The 17977-nt window shown below is 40.8% G+C and overlaps 1 protein-coding gene across 9 annotated transcripts in view; it reads left to right on the top strand.

The window, feature by feature from the left end:
• Positions 1 to 17977, top strand: part of myo9aa (myosin IXAa) — a 105723-nt gene that overhangs the window by 11284 nt on the left and 76462 nt on the right. For all 9 annotated transcript variants that reach the window (XM_047810374.1, XM_047810381.1, XM_047810373.1 and 6 more), the window contains one exon: positions 12795 to 13719. In XM_047810374.1, the coding sequence (XP_047666330.1) occupies positions 12874 to 13719 (846 nt within the window). In that variant the 5' untranslated portion in view covers positions 12795 to 12873. The remainder of the gene's footprint in view (positions 1 to 12794; positions 13720 to 17977) is intronic.

The raw sequence follows: 17977 nt of genomic DNA, 5'->3' as shown, positions 1-17977 counted from the left end.
ACAAGTACATAAACTGGTAACCTGCACACAAGGTGTACAAGATCCAGTCATTTTTGTCCACCTCCAGAGACGCAGTAGCTGTGGATTCGATTCGGAATGTTGATGTTTTTCCTTATGAAACAGGACAACCTGTGTCTGAGACATACCGCTTACCAAATCTAATAAGTCCAAAAAGACAGTAGCTTTATAAGAGAAATATCTTTTAAAATGTAATAGCATTAAATTACAGGTTTTTACTTGCACGTACTGAGGGAGAAGCGCTGACAATGAGTAAAGATGGAATCATGTTCTTACGTCAGAGAGCACCGATGAGAAGAGTTGATAAAATACCTGAAACGCACCTGTCATGTGACCTTGCACACTTCCTTTCAACCCAGCAATAGGTTGCAAAAAGAACTGCGTTCACTGCCAGAAACGTGCAGATGAGCCGTGATTGCCGCATGCCGCTACTGTGATGCAAGACCCATAACGGGTGGGGAACGTATGCTTCTCGAGGAAGTTTTCTGAAACACATCTGATGATTTTGTTTGACAAACCAAGGGACAGGAGCATAAAGCGCTAACGAATAAATATTCACTTTTAGGGCCACGTGTGATGTTACTGTTTTGTGTTGGTTGTTACTGTGTGTGATGGTGGAGCTAATATCTGTACGATAAACCTCTCTTGTTCTGTTCTGTGTGCTGCTGGGATGTGGGGTGTATTACAGTATGAGGAAAGCTGTTTTAAAGCTTGTTGCAGAATGACTCATCTATTCCCTTCTGGAGTCTGATTCTGGTGCTCGGCATGGAGTCTGCTGTCGTGTAATAAAATAAAAATGCTTTGTGCAGCTTTTATGAGCAATGCTGGAGCATGCTCAGAGCCAATCCAATCGATAGCCAAGTCTTTGTTGTTGTTGTTGTTGTTGTTGTTATATATTTTTTTTTAACACAACCTATCTGAATTCCTACAAAACAGATGGCTTTTATTACTCTAATTAAATTAAAACTTGTCTCTGTAGGGATAAAGAAGCTTGAAGCAGGTCAGGTGCTGCTGTGGTCTTTATGCTGTGGACTATTTTTTTTATTGACATGTTTGTTTCATAACATGATCAATAATTAACAAACCCTTGTGCTCGCTGTTTTTGTGCATGTACCCAGGGGTGCTTTTAGTCTAATGATGAGTGGAGAAGTCCAGGGAGGCTTCCGGCCAGTCTGCGGTCGGTGCTGAGATGGCGTTCTCTCGGTCGGAATGTTTTTTTTCCCCAGTCTTTTGGTTTGCTGTCGGTTTGTGATTTTGTTGGGTCACACTTTTATTTATATATATGTACACAGCTATATAAATAAAATACATATATATACATACATATATAATATGTATGTATATATATATGTATATATAATGTGTGTGTATATATATTCTTACTTTTATTGAATAATTTCTATAAAAAAAATATTTAGAAATAATTTTTTTAAAACAGTTTGGAGCCCTGTTTCCTGGTCAGGAATGATTTGTACTTGGATTAGCCTCGTGTCAGTCATTTTATAGACATGCTCTCAACCCTTCGAAGCTTTATGAGGAGACGTCGTGCATTTAAAGTGTTTTAACATGAACCAACAAATGTTTTTTTGGGGGGGGGGCTTTGTGTACATGGTCGGGAATGAAGTCAGACTGAATGAAAACATTTTACAAAACTTGTTTAACTGTTAGAGACCGAATGTCAGATTTTGCTGCTTGAAAGTATCCCTGCACTCAAGACAAGACCAAATGCTGATGCCGAGGTAGAACTGTGTGTGAATAATAATGTACAACTGTACAACTGACAAGTTCTGCAGAGAGATTAACTACAAACGCTGGCTGCGTGTTGAGTATTGATGATAACTTTGTGAAAATATTACAATAACTTAACATCAACGTGGCACATTTGTTTAAAGAAATGTGAGCTAGTGTAGATAACTAGCCAAAGGACCGAACGGCGTCTCCTATTTACTTTTCATGCCAGTTACTCGATTGTAAATCTTTGGTAAAAGGTACAGAGATATCGAAGATGTTTTAGATAATTGTTTTCTTACGCATAAGTGTTTAATTTAGCGATTTTTGTGTTTAAAGTCCACGTATATTTATAACCTTATCTGTTTGTAAATCATTAAGATTGTGTTCTTTAATGTGGCCAAGCTTCTAAAAGCATTGTGCTCTCAGAGCTGTGTGCGCTGTGACGAGCTGGAGCATCTCAGACGTATACAATCGATCGTTTTGAAACGCTAACACACGAGCATTATAGAATGTGATAAAAATGCAGTGGGTAGGTTTGTAGCTCTGTAACGTTCTCGTGATGATCGAAAGAGACGTTCGGTTTGGAAAATAAAGCTTGCGGTGCTTTAAAAGATTGTACTTTAATTTAATTTTGTGCTGCCAGTAAACCAAGATATTATCTTATAGAGTTCATCTTGCTATTAAACCACCTAGCGCAGATTAAAGCATCAGGACAAGTAATATGGAGGTTTCCTGCACTGTGGATCCTAGGTTAAAGAAAATTAATACTTGGGAGAAGTAGATATGGTGAGTCTTGTCATCTCTCTCTCTCTCTGTCTCCCTCTCCAAAAGCCCCCCCACCCGAACCTATCTCCAGTCTTTTTTTTTTCCCCCTCTCACTTGCCTTCTTTCCTTTCTTTTGATTTCAGGAAATGATATTTCTCTCCCTCAAGATTAAGTCTCCCCCTTGAAATACCAAGCCCCGCCTACGTGTCTGCTTTCTCTTTCTCATTCCAAGCACAGATGTATCAGAACAATAAAAAAAAAGTACTCTGGAGCGAACATTTAAGTACCTTGCGATGCCGAATGACGTAAAACCGGTGTATGCCGTCACGCTAATGAAATGACTGTGACCTGGACATATTTCACAATCAGTGTAAGAATGTGGAGAAAGAGGAACTACAGCATCATCATACATCTTTATACAAGTAACTCGCTAAAACATTTGAAATATGATCCGGAGCACAAGGTACTCGATGGTAACAGTAAAAAGATGGAGTAGACACACACACACACACACACACACACACACACACTTTTATGCCATTGAAACGAACAGCTCTTACTCAGCATGGCATTCTTGATTATCAGGTTCTGGACTATAACAAATTTCGAAACAGTGGAATGTGGAAACTTTACATACTCACGAGATAGCTAATGTAGTTTAAAATCGTTAAAGCACAAGGCAAGTGTATGAACGTTCACGTGTGTGGTTCTCAAGGCCACTATTTAAAACAGGGAAATATAAACTGAGGTAAATAAAATGTTCCATGATGACTGTGTTTAATACTAATAAATATGTTAATACTAAGTAGTTTGTACGTTTTTTTTTTGTATTACTTATGGATATCGATGAGTTCCAACAAACTCATTTACACAGTTTGAATCAAGCGGCATTAAGTATTACTTATAAATGAACGAAACCCTAGTCGACGGGTTACTTTGTCTCGCCATCATAATGAACCCCAGGAAGACTGCGGGGGTCTGAGTAAAGTGACCTGTCACAGAAATAGGCAGCAGTTAAAATCACTTACCACCGTAGGCCCTTTTGAACGGATTAAAAATAACATGTACGTCATTACTACTGGAAAACTCACTTGGCTGAGCTGGAGGTTACAGAAAAGTAGTTTTCTGCGAAAGTTCACATTTGCTCAAGTCTTCTAGTTTGTAGAGGAGAACTTGCTTTCTAAGGTGGAATTAAAAAAAAAAAGACTAGTAGAAGAAAACACCGCCTCACACCAGAGTTGTACCGTTTGAGTTAACTTGGAGTTCAGCAATTGACATCGAATCTGCTGTGTGTATCAGCCAGAACATCACGGCCATTTTACAGATTGAAATATGCATCGCTTAGCATCACTTAGTTGGCTAGCTTGTTGCAGACAAAATGTGTCCATGTTTTTGTTTCTTTCTTCTTCTTCTTTTTTTTTTTAAACATCTGCTTTGTAGTAGAAATGCAGAGACATTGATAACTACATAGTTCCAACCTCCCACTTCTGAGAGGGGAATAAGGGATTTGATTATTTTTTTTATTTTTTGGACTTTGTGAAGATTTCCTGATGAGTTTCCTTTGGTGGAAGTGTGTCTCTTGCTACAGGTCAGAAAGAAACCAGGTTTAGACCGATTATACTTGTGCTTTGGGTGATGTCAGGAAGATTGCGTATGATTTTTAGATTGTTTGTGTGTTTTCTATGTTATTAATGTACAGGTTGCTAGCCATGAGAATTTTATAGTATTGAATGTTAAAGCCATTTAGCATTAAAGTCCTAGTTTAATGTTGAGAAGCTAACCTACTCTCATTAATGAGAAGTAGTGATAGTCTACGATTTAACGGGATGTGGTAGCCTAGTGGTTAAGGTGTTGGGCTACCAATCGGAAGGTTGTGAGTTTGATTCCTACGTCCACCAAGCTGCCACTGCTGGGCCCCTGAGCAAGGCCCTTAACCCTCAATTGCTCAGTTGTATAAAAATGAGATAAAAATGTAAGTCGCTCTGGTTAAGGGCATCTGGTAAATGTCTACAATGAAGCTGAAACGTGAGGTGATGTTTCCTCTTCAGGAAGAGCACCATCGTGTAGACATAAACGGTCATGTCTGTGATGTGATGTGTAAACTGTGAGGAAAGACTCGGTACTTATTCTTACATTATTGTGTGACAAACAGCTAAATGATTTCCATTGTTTGCTTTTTAGATCAAGGATTAAGTTTGCAGAGATAAAGAAGAAGAATGTGTAACGCACCGAGAATGCGAGTCTCAAGGAAATGAGATTTATTTTTTTGTTTTTAATTTTCAGCACAGAAACAAGTTCTTAATTAACAGCCCCTCACCCTCAAGGCTTTCCGAAATCCTATCCCATCTGTAATCACCAGCATGCGTCCACACACTCCACGTCGGTCAGCTCATCGGATTCGTTTGTTTTAATGGTCTGCTGGGCAGATGTTCTGTTTTCCAAGCATTCTGAGTGTCTCCGAGTAATCACAGCTCGCCACGACGGCACTGGTGCCTTCTGAGTGATTTGATTTTTCCCGAATTAGTAAAACGTAACCTAGCAGGTCACAAGAGTAAGACTTTTCCATTTTTGCTCAAGTGTTTAGCCGCCATAAGTCTGAGTTATGAGTTGTTGCCGAAAATAAAAAGCATTAAAAAAAAGCTAGGCTTTTTACATCATAGGAAAGTATTTCTCTATAGAATTCATATGTAATTAAGTTTATTTGGTTATACTCTTATTAGTTTTATGGTATAAACTCTGTATAATGAAGGTTATGGAAGGAGTCTCCAGATTCAGGGCTTAGTAATGGTCATTAATTTTCCCAGCTTTGGAAGGGTCTTTACGAGCGTTATTGTTTACATTTTTTATTTTTTTTAAATTTCAGTAGAGAAGAAAAGAGGCTTTGAGAGGAAACTGCTGTAGTGTAAGTGATAACAGGAACTTGTACATGAACTGTTTCATGTTACATGTAGCATGTATATGGATAAAAAGTCCTTCATGAGTAAATACAAATCGAAATAACTAGCACGTTGCTTCGGTGCGAGATAAATACAATTCTTCGACATGTGGTGTTCATGGAAGATAATCCACACTGACTTTGTACATTTATTTCTGCGAACAGCTCATGATCCATCCATTATAAGTATAGGCTATATCTTATTTATAGTTTTTCAAATATAGTTTTTCTTGCGCCCTTCTTTTCCTTTTGTTCAGGACTAATCACCGAATCAGTGTTTCAAGTTCAACAAAATTACTGTCATCCTGCATCATCGTAGTTGTTTCTGTACACTTCTGTTCTGCCCTCAGCACGGCTGACATCATCGAGCCTTTCTGGTTTGTCTGAATGTTTAAGTCTTACTCAACTCGCGCTTTAGAATGAAAACAAACCTGCTACTTTTTTCGCAACTGTATGCAAGTTAGCACAGATCCTAGAGATGGTGGCTAAATGTCTAAACCTCAGTCACTGTTTAATATCATGTCACAACTGAGCCCTGATGACTCAAGGATGAATTACGATGTCAAACAATGTTATGTACACTCATTTAAGCTGCCACTAATAAGCTTCCGAGCTTCCTGCATGACAGACTAGACAACATTCATTAGACGTGCGTGGCCCGTTTCTGGTTTAACAGACACGACGTAAGAAAATGAACTGAAACTTATTAAAAAATGAATTGCTGAATTGTTATGATGAAGGTGCAAAGGTTAAAAGTTTTTTTTTGTTTGTTTTTTTTGTGTGTGTGAGAGATCAAGATGCTTTTAAGACCAGCCTGCAGCAACAATGTGCAAGACTATGAAACTGCTAAATATAAACTGATTGTTATTGTTGTTGTTGTTAACACAGCAGCAACGTTTAAACCTTTTACAAAACGAGTAAGCAATAAAAATGATTCGGCTAGTTCATAATACGTTAATTATCAGTTAATAAATTTTCTCTCTTAATTCTGTTTGGGTTTGGATCGGAGTTTGAAAGAAGAGAGATGTTTTATATGGTTTTGTTTTCATTCACACATTGTCATACTATCATTCTCTTGACATTTCAGCTATCCAGGCACGGGTTATCAGATACAGATACAGTTCTCAGATTAGACATAAAGCATAAACAGGCTGTGTGGTGACTTGCACAGTGGACAAATAACATGCATGTTTTCAGAGGAATTGTGCTGCTAGAATCATCGCCGTCGCTTGTACAGACATCATCTGAGAAGATGAGATCCACTGTATCAATCTCCTCCTTGAAAGCTTTTGAGTTACGTTGTGTCTTCAGTGAAAAAGTTGCTCTTGAGCATATTTCGTGTTCGTGGAAAGAAATAGCTGCCCGTACCACAAACTCTTTACTATAAACAAAACATGAAAAAAAAAACCTTAATGTCGTAGCTTATGCTTTCTGTCTGTATTTCAAATTTGTATACTATCTACCAGAATCAGCCCTTTAGTGATCTTTTACCTAGTGCACAAATATGAAGATTTGGACACCGCTAGCCATGTCTTGGGATTTTGCTAGCCATGTTCCCTGCTTTGATTATTTGGTGCAAATAAGAAGGAAATCGCCACCACGTTTTCATGATCAGACAGCCAATCAGAGCACTTAATTTAACATTCTCAGTCAGTGCTGATTGGCCGAAGACATGCTATCTGAAAAATTGTTCACGTTTTGTAGACTTTCAGACCAGTAGGGGGATCTTCAGTCTCTAAACACTGCTAACACTTTATTTGGATCACTGTCACCGTGCTGAACTGAAAGTGATAATGCTGGACATACCTCGTTTAAAGAATAATAGATTTATTTTTCATCTTCTGTTAGCAGCAATCTGACCGCCTAACTGAGTCATTTTATATTTTTCTCCTCAAAATGGCAAACCGTATTGTCAGTGTTAGAGATTTAACAAGCAAATATGTCTGTTTATTGATCCGAAGCTGGTACTTGTATACACAATATTGATCATTCAAAGAAGTGCTGTTTGTTTACTGTTTGATTCGACATCATTGGTGATCTCAGGGTTGAGGAGCCAGTCCTAAGTTTCCATGTAGAAATTGTGAGTTAAGGGTGTTTTTTAGCGGTCGGTAACTTTTCTACATTTAATTAAGGAAAAGTTACAGTGGGTAAATTGGTACGTTGCCTATAATGAGTGCTTTTAAAGAGGAGCACCTGCTGGCTTCCACAACTCCATTCCAACAATGCTCCAAAACCCTCTGTTCCTCCAAAACCTGTTCCTTAAAGTGCTTTCTGAAGTCCCAAATGTATCAGAACAGTGTCTATATTGAAATCTAATAGATGTCAGGACCAAGATTAACCAACACCGTGCTTCACACTACCAAAGCTCTATTCGATCCCAGCACACAACGTTGACCACTGCCTAATCAGACCAGTAACCAGTACTACAGACCAAAATACACATTGTAATGCCTTCTGACTGGTTTAACTCTTTCATGACTGACTGGTAGGTCTGGTCTACGCTGTAATTAGATGACCCTTCACGGTGGGGGCATGTTGGAGCCTGAGCTGGTATGTTCTCCCAGCACTCATGTACCCCTGAAACTCTGAAATCAATCAGAGGCCCAGCTGCCAGACCGCTCATTATCTGTGTAATTATCTGCTCCCATGGGCCTGCTTTATCTCAGAGCCAGGCTGAGCCCCCGCGTCTCTCAAAAAGCTAGAGCTGCTCGTGTCATTTTTTGATTGCACCGAACATCTTAGAATTAGAGACTTCAAAAGAGCCCAGTCTAAAATACTATTATTTAAGGATGTACCAGAAATTCAGTCAGCATACACCAAAGAGCCAATACATTAGGACCACCTGCCAAATGTTCCGTTAATCCTCCATGTGCCATTTTAGCCTTTTTAGCATTGCTATTTTTCACCCCGATGCACTTTTCAGTCAGACTAAACGCATAAAGTTACGAAATCTAAATAAAAACGAAATCTCTTTTGCCTGCTAAGATTTTAACCACTTTTTTTTTAAAGATCAAGTTAGAATATATACATATTCCACAACATCTATTCCTAATGACAAGCCTGAGGTGATGGTGATGAGGTAAAACAGCCTGAGATGATATGAGGAAGAAACCTTGAGAGGAACCAGACTTCGAAGGGAACCTCATCCTCGTTTTTTTTTTTCTGCAACCGTGTGTAGTCGAGTGAACTAATGGGTAAACACAAATTCTGAGTTCACCACAGACACAATACTAAAATCTTTTTTGCCGAAGTGTCAAAAGGATCATTGATTTAAAGACTCGATCATAAAGCTGACTGACGCAACAGGGGAATGCCTGACGGTCTCCTCGTCCACAGCGACATTCTGTATCTTTTCCTATCACGTTTACATCACCAGCACTTACTGAATCTTTGTTAAGCTCGATATGTTCACTGTATATACGTGACCTCACACTCCTTTTCTGACCAGCATACAGTTAAAGGATAAAGAACGAACTCCAGTTTTCCAACAGTGTGTTGTGTGTATGATTAGACAGAGCTGCTCAAAGAGTATGAGGATGAACGGCAGTCAGATAGCTCAACAATGACCCTGTTTGAGATCGACTCACAATTTGACACCCCTGTCGGTGCTGAGGAGACGTAGCTGTAGTGTGTGAATGCCCCTCTGTCTCTCGTTGTGGAGTGAATGAGTCAGTATCAGCAATCCAGTGGGAGGATGTTGGGAGTTTGAATATCAGCTCAATGCAGTTGTTCAGTGTTTTATCAGCATCTCAAGAGACACCACTGACATGACATCACCTACCCACATCTCTCTTCTTAAAGGGGTGCGCTGCTAATGGGGTTTTTGTCCTATTGCCAGATAACAGTACTTCTGTAATATGGCGATGGAGATAAATTCACATGTCTAGAAGGCATGTGCTGATTTTTTATATCGGATGATATTTAACTGTAGTGTGTTGAGCAAAATTATTTCCTCTTTTTTGCCTCTTCGGGCTTTTCATTCAGGAGACATTTCAAATCCCAAACCATTGTTCAAGCGGTGTTCCTTAGCTCAAGTTTTTAATGTGAGTAACATGGGTCTGTTAATCATGTGCCGATATAAACCCTAATACCAGCGACAAGACCAAAATGATTCATTATTTGCAGTGGTGGATGGAGAAATTGGTTTCGGTATTGTACCGTTTGTGCCTGAAGGTGCTTCCTTGCTTGGCCCTCGAAGGTGTTTTGTGTCTGCCTCTGAAAGTTTTTCTTTTGCTTTTGTTCCATTTGTAAGGTGTTAATTACCTGTCTGAAGGAACTTTGCTAAAGCATTGGCCAAATCAGTGATCTAGATCATCTGTGGTAAATTCCTGAACTGTTTGTTAAGTTGTAAAGATAAGAGAACTCTAAAGATAGTAACAACAAAACGATTATTTAAAGCCTTCCGTTCAAACCGTCCGTCACATGACTCGACAACGCTGTCCGAATCGGCTGTGGTTCGTTTCATCATCGGATCTTTTCATTTAAATGGGATTTTTGGGTTCTACGATCTTTACATTTTTATATTCTTCGTCCTTGCGAACACTCTACTTTATATCTTATGCTATTAAGCTTTAAGCAGAATGCAGACCATCTGTTCGACTCGGAGGTGTCCAAATCCACTGGGAGTTCAGCGCTAATACTCAGTATACAGTCTGGTTAGAGGCGTATCACTGTGCAGTCGCTAGTCTATTACTAACATGGCTGTGAAGCAGCTATACTCGAGCATTTGTAAGGGTTTGTTAGTGTGCGCTGTGGCAGGAGAGAAGAGACCTGGGATGTGGCATGGTATCAGACCTTAAATGACCCCCGATCGCGGAGTGTTGTTTGGTATCATATCCTGTTATTGATTTTTAGATTGGTTTCAGTGCTGCTCTTGCCCACACTAATGACTTTATTGCTTGAAAGATTTCATATATAGACAAAGCATAATGGGTAAGGAATTAAACAGGATGTGTATAATGTTACAAGTGTTATCACTTCCCATAACAGCACATCCTTAAGTATTCTATTCCTCTTATACCACAGTGATTTACAAACCGTTACACTTTTATATTAATTACAACTTGACCCTTTTTTGCTTTTTAACCATTTATAGGTGCATTTAATTTTGATGCCTTGTTCGTTCACAAGAAAAGTGAGTTCCTATTATTGCTTACATTATAAGCAGGTGTTTCTTCACAAGCCTCTTTTTTTTTTTTCTCCTCCCTGTTTCTTGAAAGTAATAAGAGCTTGTCAGGTTCCTTAAAAAACGAGACCCGTCAAAAGTCGTAGAAAAACGTACAGATTCGTATAAAGGAACTGACACCGGAGACTCGTTCTATAAGAGTTACATAAACAACCTTATCAGAAAGCTTTAGCACATCAGTGATGTTCTTTGTCGAAGAAAAAGACAAAGCCATTTCTTTACAATCGGTATTGTCAGTATTTGATTGTTTAGATCTTCAACCGAACAAGTCCCAGTGAATTAGCTGTTGTTGTAGAAACTATAACCTTCCTTAGTGGTTAGCACGTTCGCCTGACACCGCCAGGGTCGGGGTTCAATTCCCGCCTCTTCCTTGTGTGTGTAGAGTTTGCATGTTCTCCCTGTGCCTCGGGGGTTTCCTCCGGGTACTCCGGTTTCTTCCCCCGGTCCAAAGACATGCATGGTAGGTGGATTGGCATCTCTGGAAAATTGTCCGTAGTGTGTGAGTGAATGGGTGTGTGTGTGCCCTGCGATGGGTTGGCACTCCGTCCAGGGTGTATCCTGCCTCGATGCCCGATGACGCCTGAGATAGGCACAGGTGACCCGAGAAGTTCGGATAGAAAATGAGTGAGAGCGTGAGAGAGACCACCTGGTGTCTCTGGGCTAGCTTTGAAATCCGTGTTTATATGAGCGTGTGATTTGCTGTGTACATGAGCTGCCTGACCCACCCCAACACACACGCTCAAACACTCATGTGTGCTTTGTACATCTGAACCCTTTGGCTTGACTCCAACCTCAGCTGCAGCACCATCGTTCTTGTGTTGAGAGACAGACAACACACACACACACACACATGGCCAGGCTGACCTCACGAGAGTAAATAAACGGAGCTCTGCACTCCAGACGCATGAATGAGGCACTCTATTAGATCGCCATTTGTGTTACGGAGCCAATTTATTTCTCCCTACTGAGCCGTTGTTTGAAAAGGAGCTTATCTCCATGTTTGCAGGCGCATATTTCAAAACGACAAGACGGAATATTAGTTTCTGTGATTTTGGCCTTGTGTTTGTGTGCGTAAACCAAATAAATCGACTTCTTTGTGGAATATTATTGTGTGTTACTGAAGGATCGAGGAGTTTGTATGTGTTGTCATTGTGTACAATGTTACACTCTGTAGCAAAAGGTAACCCGTAGACCCGGTTCAGGCTTTATTAAGAGGTGCGGCTGTGTGTGTGTGTGTGTGTGTGTGTGTGTGTGTGTGTGTGTGTGTGTGTGTGTGTGTGTGTGTGTGTGTGTGTGTGTGTGTGTGTGTGTGTGTGTGTGTGTGTGGCTGCTTATCTTGGCAGACAACTGATTTGCTGTGTAATGCTCAGGGCAGATAATAAGCCTGTGTGTGCTTAAAGCCAGAATCTGCCAATTGTGTGTGTGTGTGTGTGTGTTAATACAATCTGTCTTTGCAAGTTTATTATAAAATCTTACAAAGCCTGCAGGGTTTATAAGTCATACCTTTATCGATTCTGTTAGGATTCAAATCTGAATTAGGAGGTGGTCGAATGATTAACATGAAGGGGCATAGTCAGGAAGGTGAATATCCACCTTTAGAGACAGACCAGTCCATCGTTCAGAAATGGCCCGATGGTCAATGTGGATGGTTTCATGTCATTTAAAAGGCAAACGCATTCAAAAGCGATTGAGACCATCATGTGCTAAGCACAACACGTGTAGCTGGATCTGTTGTAGCATTCGCCGGTGAGGCAAGAAGTGATTAGAAGTTCATTGTGTGTCCAGCTGGATGTACTACAAATTAGACTTCATTGCTTTCACTTTAATTAAATGGATTTGTCAATTAACTACGTAAATATAAAAGAAAAAATTTGATTGATCGTTTGTGAAACTAACACCGGTTGGCAGGTCTGTTTAAACAAGATTATCATGGTTGCGTAAGATTGTGTAGGTCCACTCGTATTATGTTGGACATTCCTAGGGTGGTGTAAGGCTATGTGACACTATTGATAATATCTGCTAGTAGTTTCTGTATCGGTGTAATGATTAAAATTTGTTTCACTCTTCTGTTTAATGCTGTTTCACAGTAAACTAATGCCTTGGTTATATTATAAATTCCTAATCATACTTTGTTTGTTTGTTGTTTTTTATTTTTTCCAGTTGTGATGTCTTGAAGAGTTCTCTGGGCCTTTTCTGAAGCATACACACGCTGAGAGCTGATGGGCCGCACCGCTCCAACATGAGCATTCGCGATGTTGCCGGCCGGCGCCGCGGCTTCGAGGATGCCGAGCTATCGCTGCGTGTCTACCCTGGAGCAATTGCAGTGGGCACCATCTACTGCCCCGTCTTGGCCCGCAAGAGAACAACGGCTGCTGAGGTTATCGAGCAGGTGATCGCTCGGCTGCGGCTGGACCGCACCAAATGCTACGTACTGGCCGAGGTGAAGGAGTTCGGCGGGGAGGAATGGATCCTGAACCCGAGCGACTGCCCAGCTCAGCGCATGATGCTGTGGCCCCGGGCTGCACTGGAGAACCGCTCTGGAAGTGAGGATTACCGCTTCCTGCTGCGCGAGAAGAATGTAGATGGTTCCATCCATTACGGCAACGTGGCCATGTGGCTGCAGTTGACGGAGGAGCGCCGGCACATGGTAGAGCGTGGACTGCTGCCTCCGCCGCAAGTCCAGGACCATGACGATCTTTGCAAGCTGCCTGACCTGAGTGAGAAGACTCTGCTGGAGAACCTGCGCACCCGCTTTAGGCAAGAGAAGATCTATACGTACGTGGGCAGCATCCTCGTCGCCATCAACCCCTTCAAGTTCCTGCCCGTCTACAACCCCAAATATGTCAAGATGTACGACAACCACCAGCTTGGGAAGCTGGAACCACATATCTATGCCGTGGCTGATGTCGCCTACCATGCCATGCTGAAACGAAAGCGTAACCAGTGCATCGTCATCTCTGGAGAGAGCGGCTCGGGAAAGACGCAGAGCACCAACTTCCTCATACATCATCTGACGGCTCTCAGTCAGAAGGGGTTCGCTAGCGGGGTGGAGCAGATCATTCTCGGAGCTGGGCCAGTGCTGGAGGTAAGAGCAGGGTGATCTTGAATTGCATGTCTCTTCTGTCAGGTGTTTTAAAGTTTATGGTTGTACCGTAATGCTTTTATTTCTCTAAGGATCGGCCATGTCCATTTCTTCTTCTTCCCGGTATTTCATTTATATCAGGAATGTTTCATATGTTTGACTCTTTCATGTTGATTTTTTTCTCCCAGCCTTTCCCGGCACCGGTAATTTGTCTTTGTGAAAAGCGCCTCGCTAATAAATATGACACAGCGGCATTTTAAACCTTGAGCCATACAGTGTGAAGCCTGAGTGTTGGAACTCCTCTAGTGATTAACCTGCATTGTCAGAAAGCTAATATTTAATCTCTGAGGTTAATCACCAACTCCCTGGCATTGTCGAGTGCTTTTCAAGTGCAGAGAACCGGCTTTGATTGTTTGCACAGCAAGATTGAGTATATGCTCTTTTTCAATTACTGTGACATACGGAGGGGTGTAACACAGAGGCTGCAGTTTCACAGGTAGCTCTCACCTGTTCACTTATACAGCAGGTAACTGATTAGTCACCCTACCCTGCCAAAGTATACAGCACACATTGATTAGCTCCTGGTGCAGGACGGTCTAACAAAGACGTGCCGAAAGCAAGTTATCAGGTGTGCACGTTTAATCCGTTAGGCTAAAGAAATTTAGCTTATTTATTTATACTCCTCGAAATGACTTCAGATGGGGGAAGTCATGGCCTAATTGTTATAGAGTCTGACTCCTAACCCTAAGGTTGTGGGTTCGAGTATCGGACTGACGTGCCCTTGAGCAAGGCACTGAACCCACCCCCGACTGCTCCCCGGGCGCCACAGCATAAATGGCTGCCCACTGCTCCAGGTGTGTGTTCACGGTGTGTGTGTTTACTGATCTGTGTGTGCACTTTGGATGCAGAGAACGAATTCTGAGTATGGGTCACCGTACTTAGCCGTATGTCACGTCACAATCACACAATCAATCCAGATGAGATGAGATCGATGCTCACACTGATGTCTGAGGTGCAGTTGGTGTTCCAGTTCGTCCCAAACATGTTTATTAGAATTGAGGTCAGGGCTCTCTGCAGGACACTTAAGTTTTTCCATTCCACATTAACACACCATGTCTTTTATGGAGCTTGCTTAATACACAAGGTCACTGTCATGCTGGAACAGGCTCGAGCCTCTTGGTTCCTCTTGGGGAAACCGTAATGCTGTAACATACAGAGACATCGTAAACAATTGTGTAGTTCCAACTTTTTAACTCAGTATGCAACAGTACTCAGTTCCTTCAGCAAAATACTTTACTAGGCTTGCGTTCTGTTCACGGCCCACCAGCGTGTCTGTAATCATAAAGGACCTGTTCAGCAGTGATGGAGAATAGAACTACTCAGCTTTGAGATGACTAACACTGCTTTGTTTAAATGTTTAAAGGTGGAGCAGAAGTATTTATTTTTTCCTCCTCCTTCCTCACTTGAGTTGCACTTACAGTGAAGCCTTTAATTCAAGCGCTTTTTCATATCCAGACAACACCGTCATAAAAGAAACATGATCGCAAGCTACAGTAAATATCTCGTCTGGCCATGTGTGTGTATGTATGTAGTACGTGTGTGTAATACGTTTGTGTGTGTGTATATGTACTTGTGCATTTGTGTGTACGTATGTGAGTGCACGTGCGTGTGCATGTTTGTTTGTGTGTACGTATGTGTGTGTACATGCACGTGTGTGCGCATGTGTGTTTGTGTATGTACGGGTGTGCGCGCATGTATTCGAATGTGTGTGTGCATGTGCAAGAACAAAAATAGGTTTTTTGTGCGCCACACACACACACACACACACACACACGCCCACACCTGTACATATAGGTGTGTGTGTGTGTGTTTGTGGGGCACAAAATCCTATTTTTGTTCTTCTATACAAAGCCTTTTCCGGCCCTCTGCTTCTTCAGTAGATAATTGTGATAATTCTGATGTTTGTTCACTATAGTGAGTCACAGCGATGAACAAAACCCTGAGTGTTACTCAGTTACCTGGTGCAGGTTTCTGTGGTGCAAGGTTTCATTTTTCATACCACTTACTCATAACCGTGTTGTTACTGATAGAGATGTGGCCAAGTAGTGAGTTTTTCCTGAATATTGGTTTATATTTATAATTTATTATAAGTGACTGGGCCTTTAAGTGATGGAGATTGTGTCGGCTTCTGTGATTGTGTCGTTTTTCACTAATTTATTCCTTTCTTTCTCAGTTTTCATCACTTGAATAGTAGAATTATATTAGAATATTTAGATTTCCTAAAACAGTTAAACAAAATAATAAAAAAAAAGCTTTTAATTTATTAAGATTCAAACTGCAGTGCTGTTAAATTCATTGATTCTGATTGGTCAGAATAGCTCTGACTGTTCCTACGGCAAAACAAGCCAGAGGTTTACTTTAATGCTCTCATTCTATCGTTTCTGTAGTAACAAAGTGCATATTTAATAATAAAGTAAATAAAAATAAAAGACTTAAATAATCTAATAAAAGGTTTTCTGTAAGCTACAATGAAGCATTCTATAAGGAGAGTCTCCAGTGTAAATATAGTTATAAATAAATATTTATATATAGTTTTGTAGCTATAAAAAAAAATATTTTTTTGCTCTTTAAATAATTAAAATGTGTAATTTAAAAAACAAACCTTAAGGACATGACATTATAGGACTGTTTCCAACCTGAGGTGAAATACTCACACCGCTTCGCATCACGTCACTTTAGACTAGCGTGCCGTTGATTATTTTTATGTAATTACTTATGTTGTATTGCTTACTTAAAGGTGGGGTCTCTGTTGTTTGAAAGCCAAAGTTGAAATATGAAATCACCAAAACAAACACGCCCCTAACCCAAATGGGTCCCACCCCTGTTTTGATGGCTCCGCCCCACACATAACCCAGACAAGTATTATGGCGGAACCTGTTGGGGCAGCTGACCGAGGGTATATATTTATCAATAAATGAACCCAATGAGTAATACTATGACTATGGTAATACAAATGTGTTTTTGTAGTGCTGTGTGTTGTACCGTGAAAGGTTTATCTCCGTTTCACTCGGGAGACGTTCAGATCTCACCAGTGCTGGAAAGCTGATCCTATATTAACACTGTCCTACTTCTTGCCTTATCGTAAGCCTTTCTTAGCTTTCTTTCTTTGTTTTTATCCTCTGTGTCAATGCTAAAACCGCTTTCTGAACACACTCTCCGCCCATATTGACAAGACACGCCCATTTCTGCTCGTTGGCTACACGTTAGTTTTGTTTTTGCTTTGTTTTCTGAAGCATTTCTCAAACAACGGAGACCCCACCTTTAACGTGTTTAGGAAGATCCATGATATGCGTATATTCTAATGCTCAAACAGACTCGAGTGGATACATGTTATAAAAGAACAGACAGCGTGGAACAAATGCTACGTATCAAATCGATCGGCTATATTTATAGGCACAGCTTCTAGGGGGTTCGATTCGACTCCGTCTGAGGGTCAGGTGGCGGTACGGTGTGGCTCCTCAGCTCACTATATAGTCTCAACATGACCTCTAACTGGTTTTAATGCTCTCGCTGAATCATTGTAAATTCCTGCCAGTGCTGGGCAGGGCACTACAGATTGATTTTGCTGTACATGGAAAGAGGGCTGGCTTAGAATCAATCGATGCCAAAAGATTCATGAGGATCATCCGACCTCGGGAGTGGATGTGAAAATAATCAGTCCTGCTGTGCTTAATTGCAGCAGTATATTAGTAGGAACTGGAGACTCTTGACAATAACGGTCACTTACATTATCATTTAAAAAAAAATGACATACTTATTATACTTGTGCAGGCTTCGGTCATTAACTTGGTAGTCTGTCAGTTTTTTTTGTTTTGTTTTTAGTTAGTTATCACGGTTTCCTCCAGCATTTGCTTTGCAGACTCATTAGATGAGCCTTTATCTGCTCAGTGGAGTTCAGTGTACTCATCCAGGCTGAATTCCTTTTTGTGTTGGTGTGGATCCAGACAGATCTTTTCTCTAAAACTTTTTTTCTTCACATAAAAAAGACCACACAGCACTGTGTCTAGAGCACACAGGAGCGCATAGTGAGCATCATGGAGCTGTTTAAAAACCATAGAACAAGTTTACGCAGAGCATCGTGACTCTCACATGATTTGATGAATGGCTGGGTCACATGCCTCTTTGTTTATTAGTGGGCCTTTTCAAAATCGTATTAAGAATAGGGCTATAACTGTAACCGTTCACACGGTTGTTCAGGGCG

Source organism: Tachysurus fulvidraco, chromosome 2 (assembly GCF_022655615.1).
Source record: "Tachysurus fulvidraco isolate hzauxx_2018 chromosome 2, HZAU_PFXX_2.0, whole genome shotgun sequence".
Lineage (NCBI taxonomy): Eukaryota > Metazoa > Chordata > Actinopteri > Siluriformes > Bagridae > Tachysurus > Tachysurus fulvidraco.
Note: the sequence above shows the minus strand (reverse complement) of the source record. Positions and strands in the feature narration are given on the sequence as shown.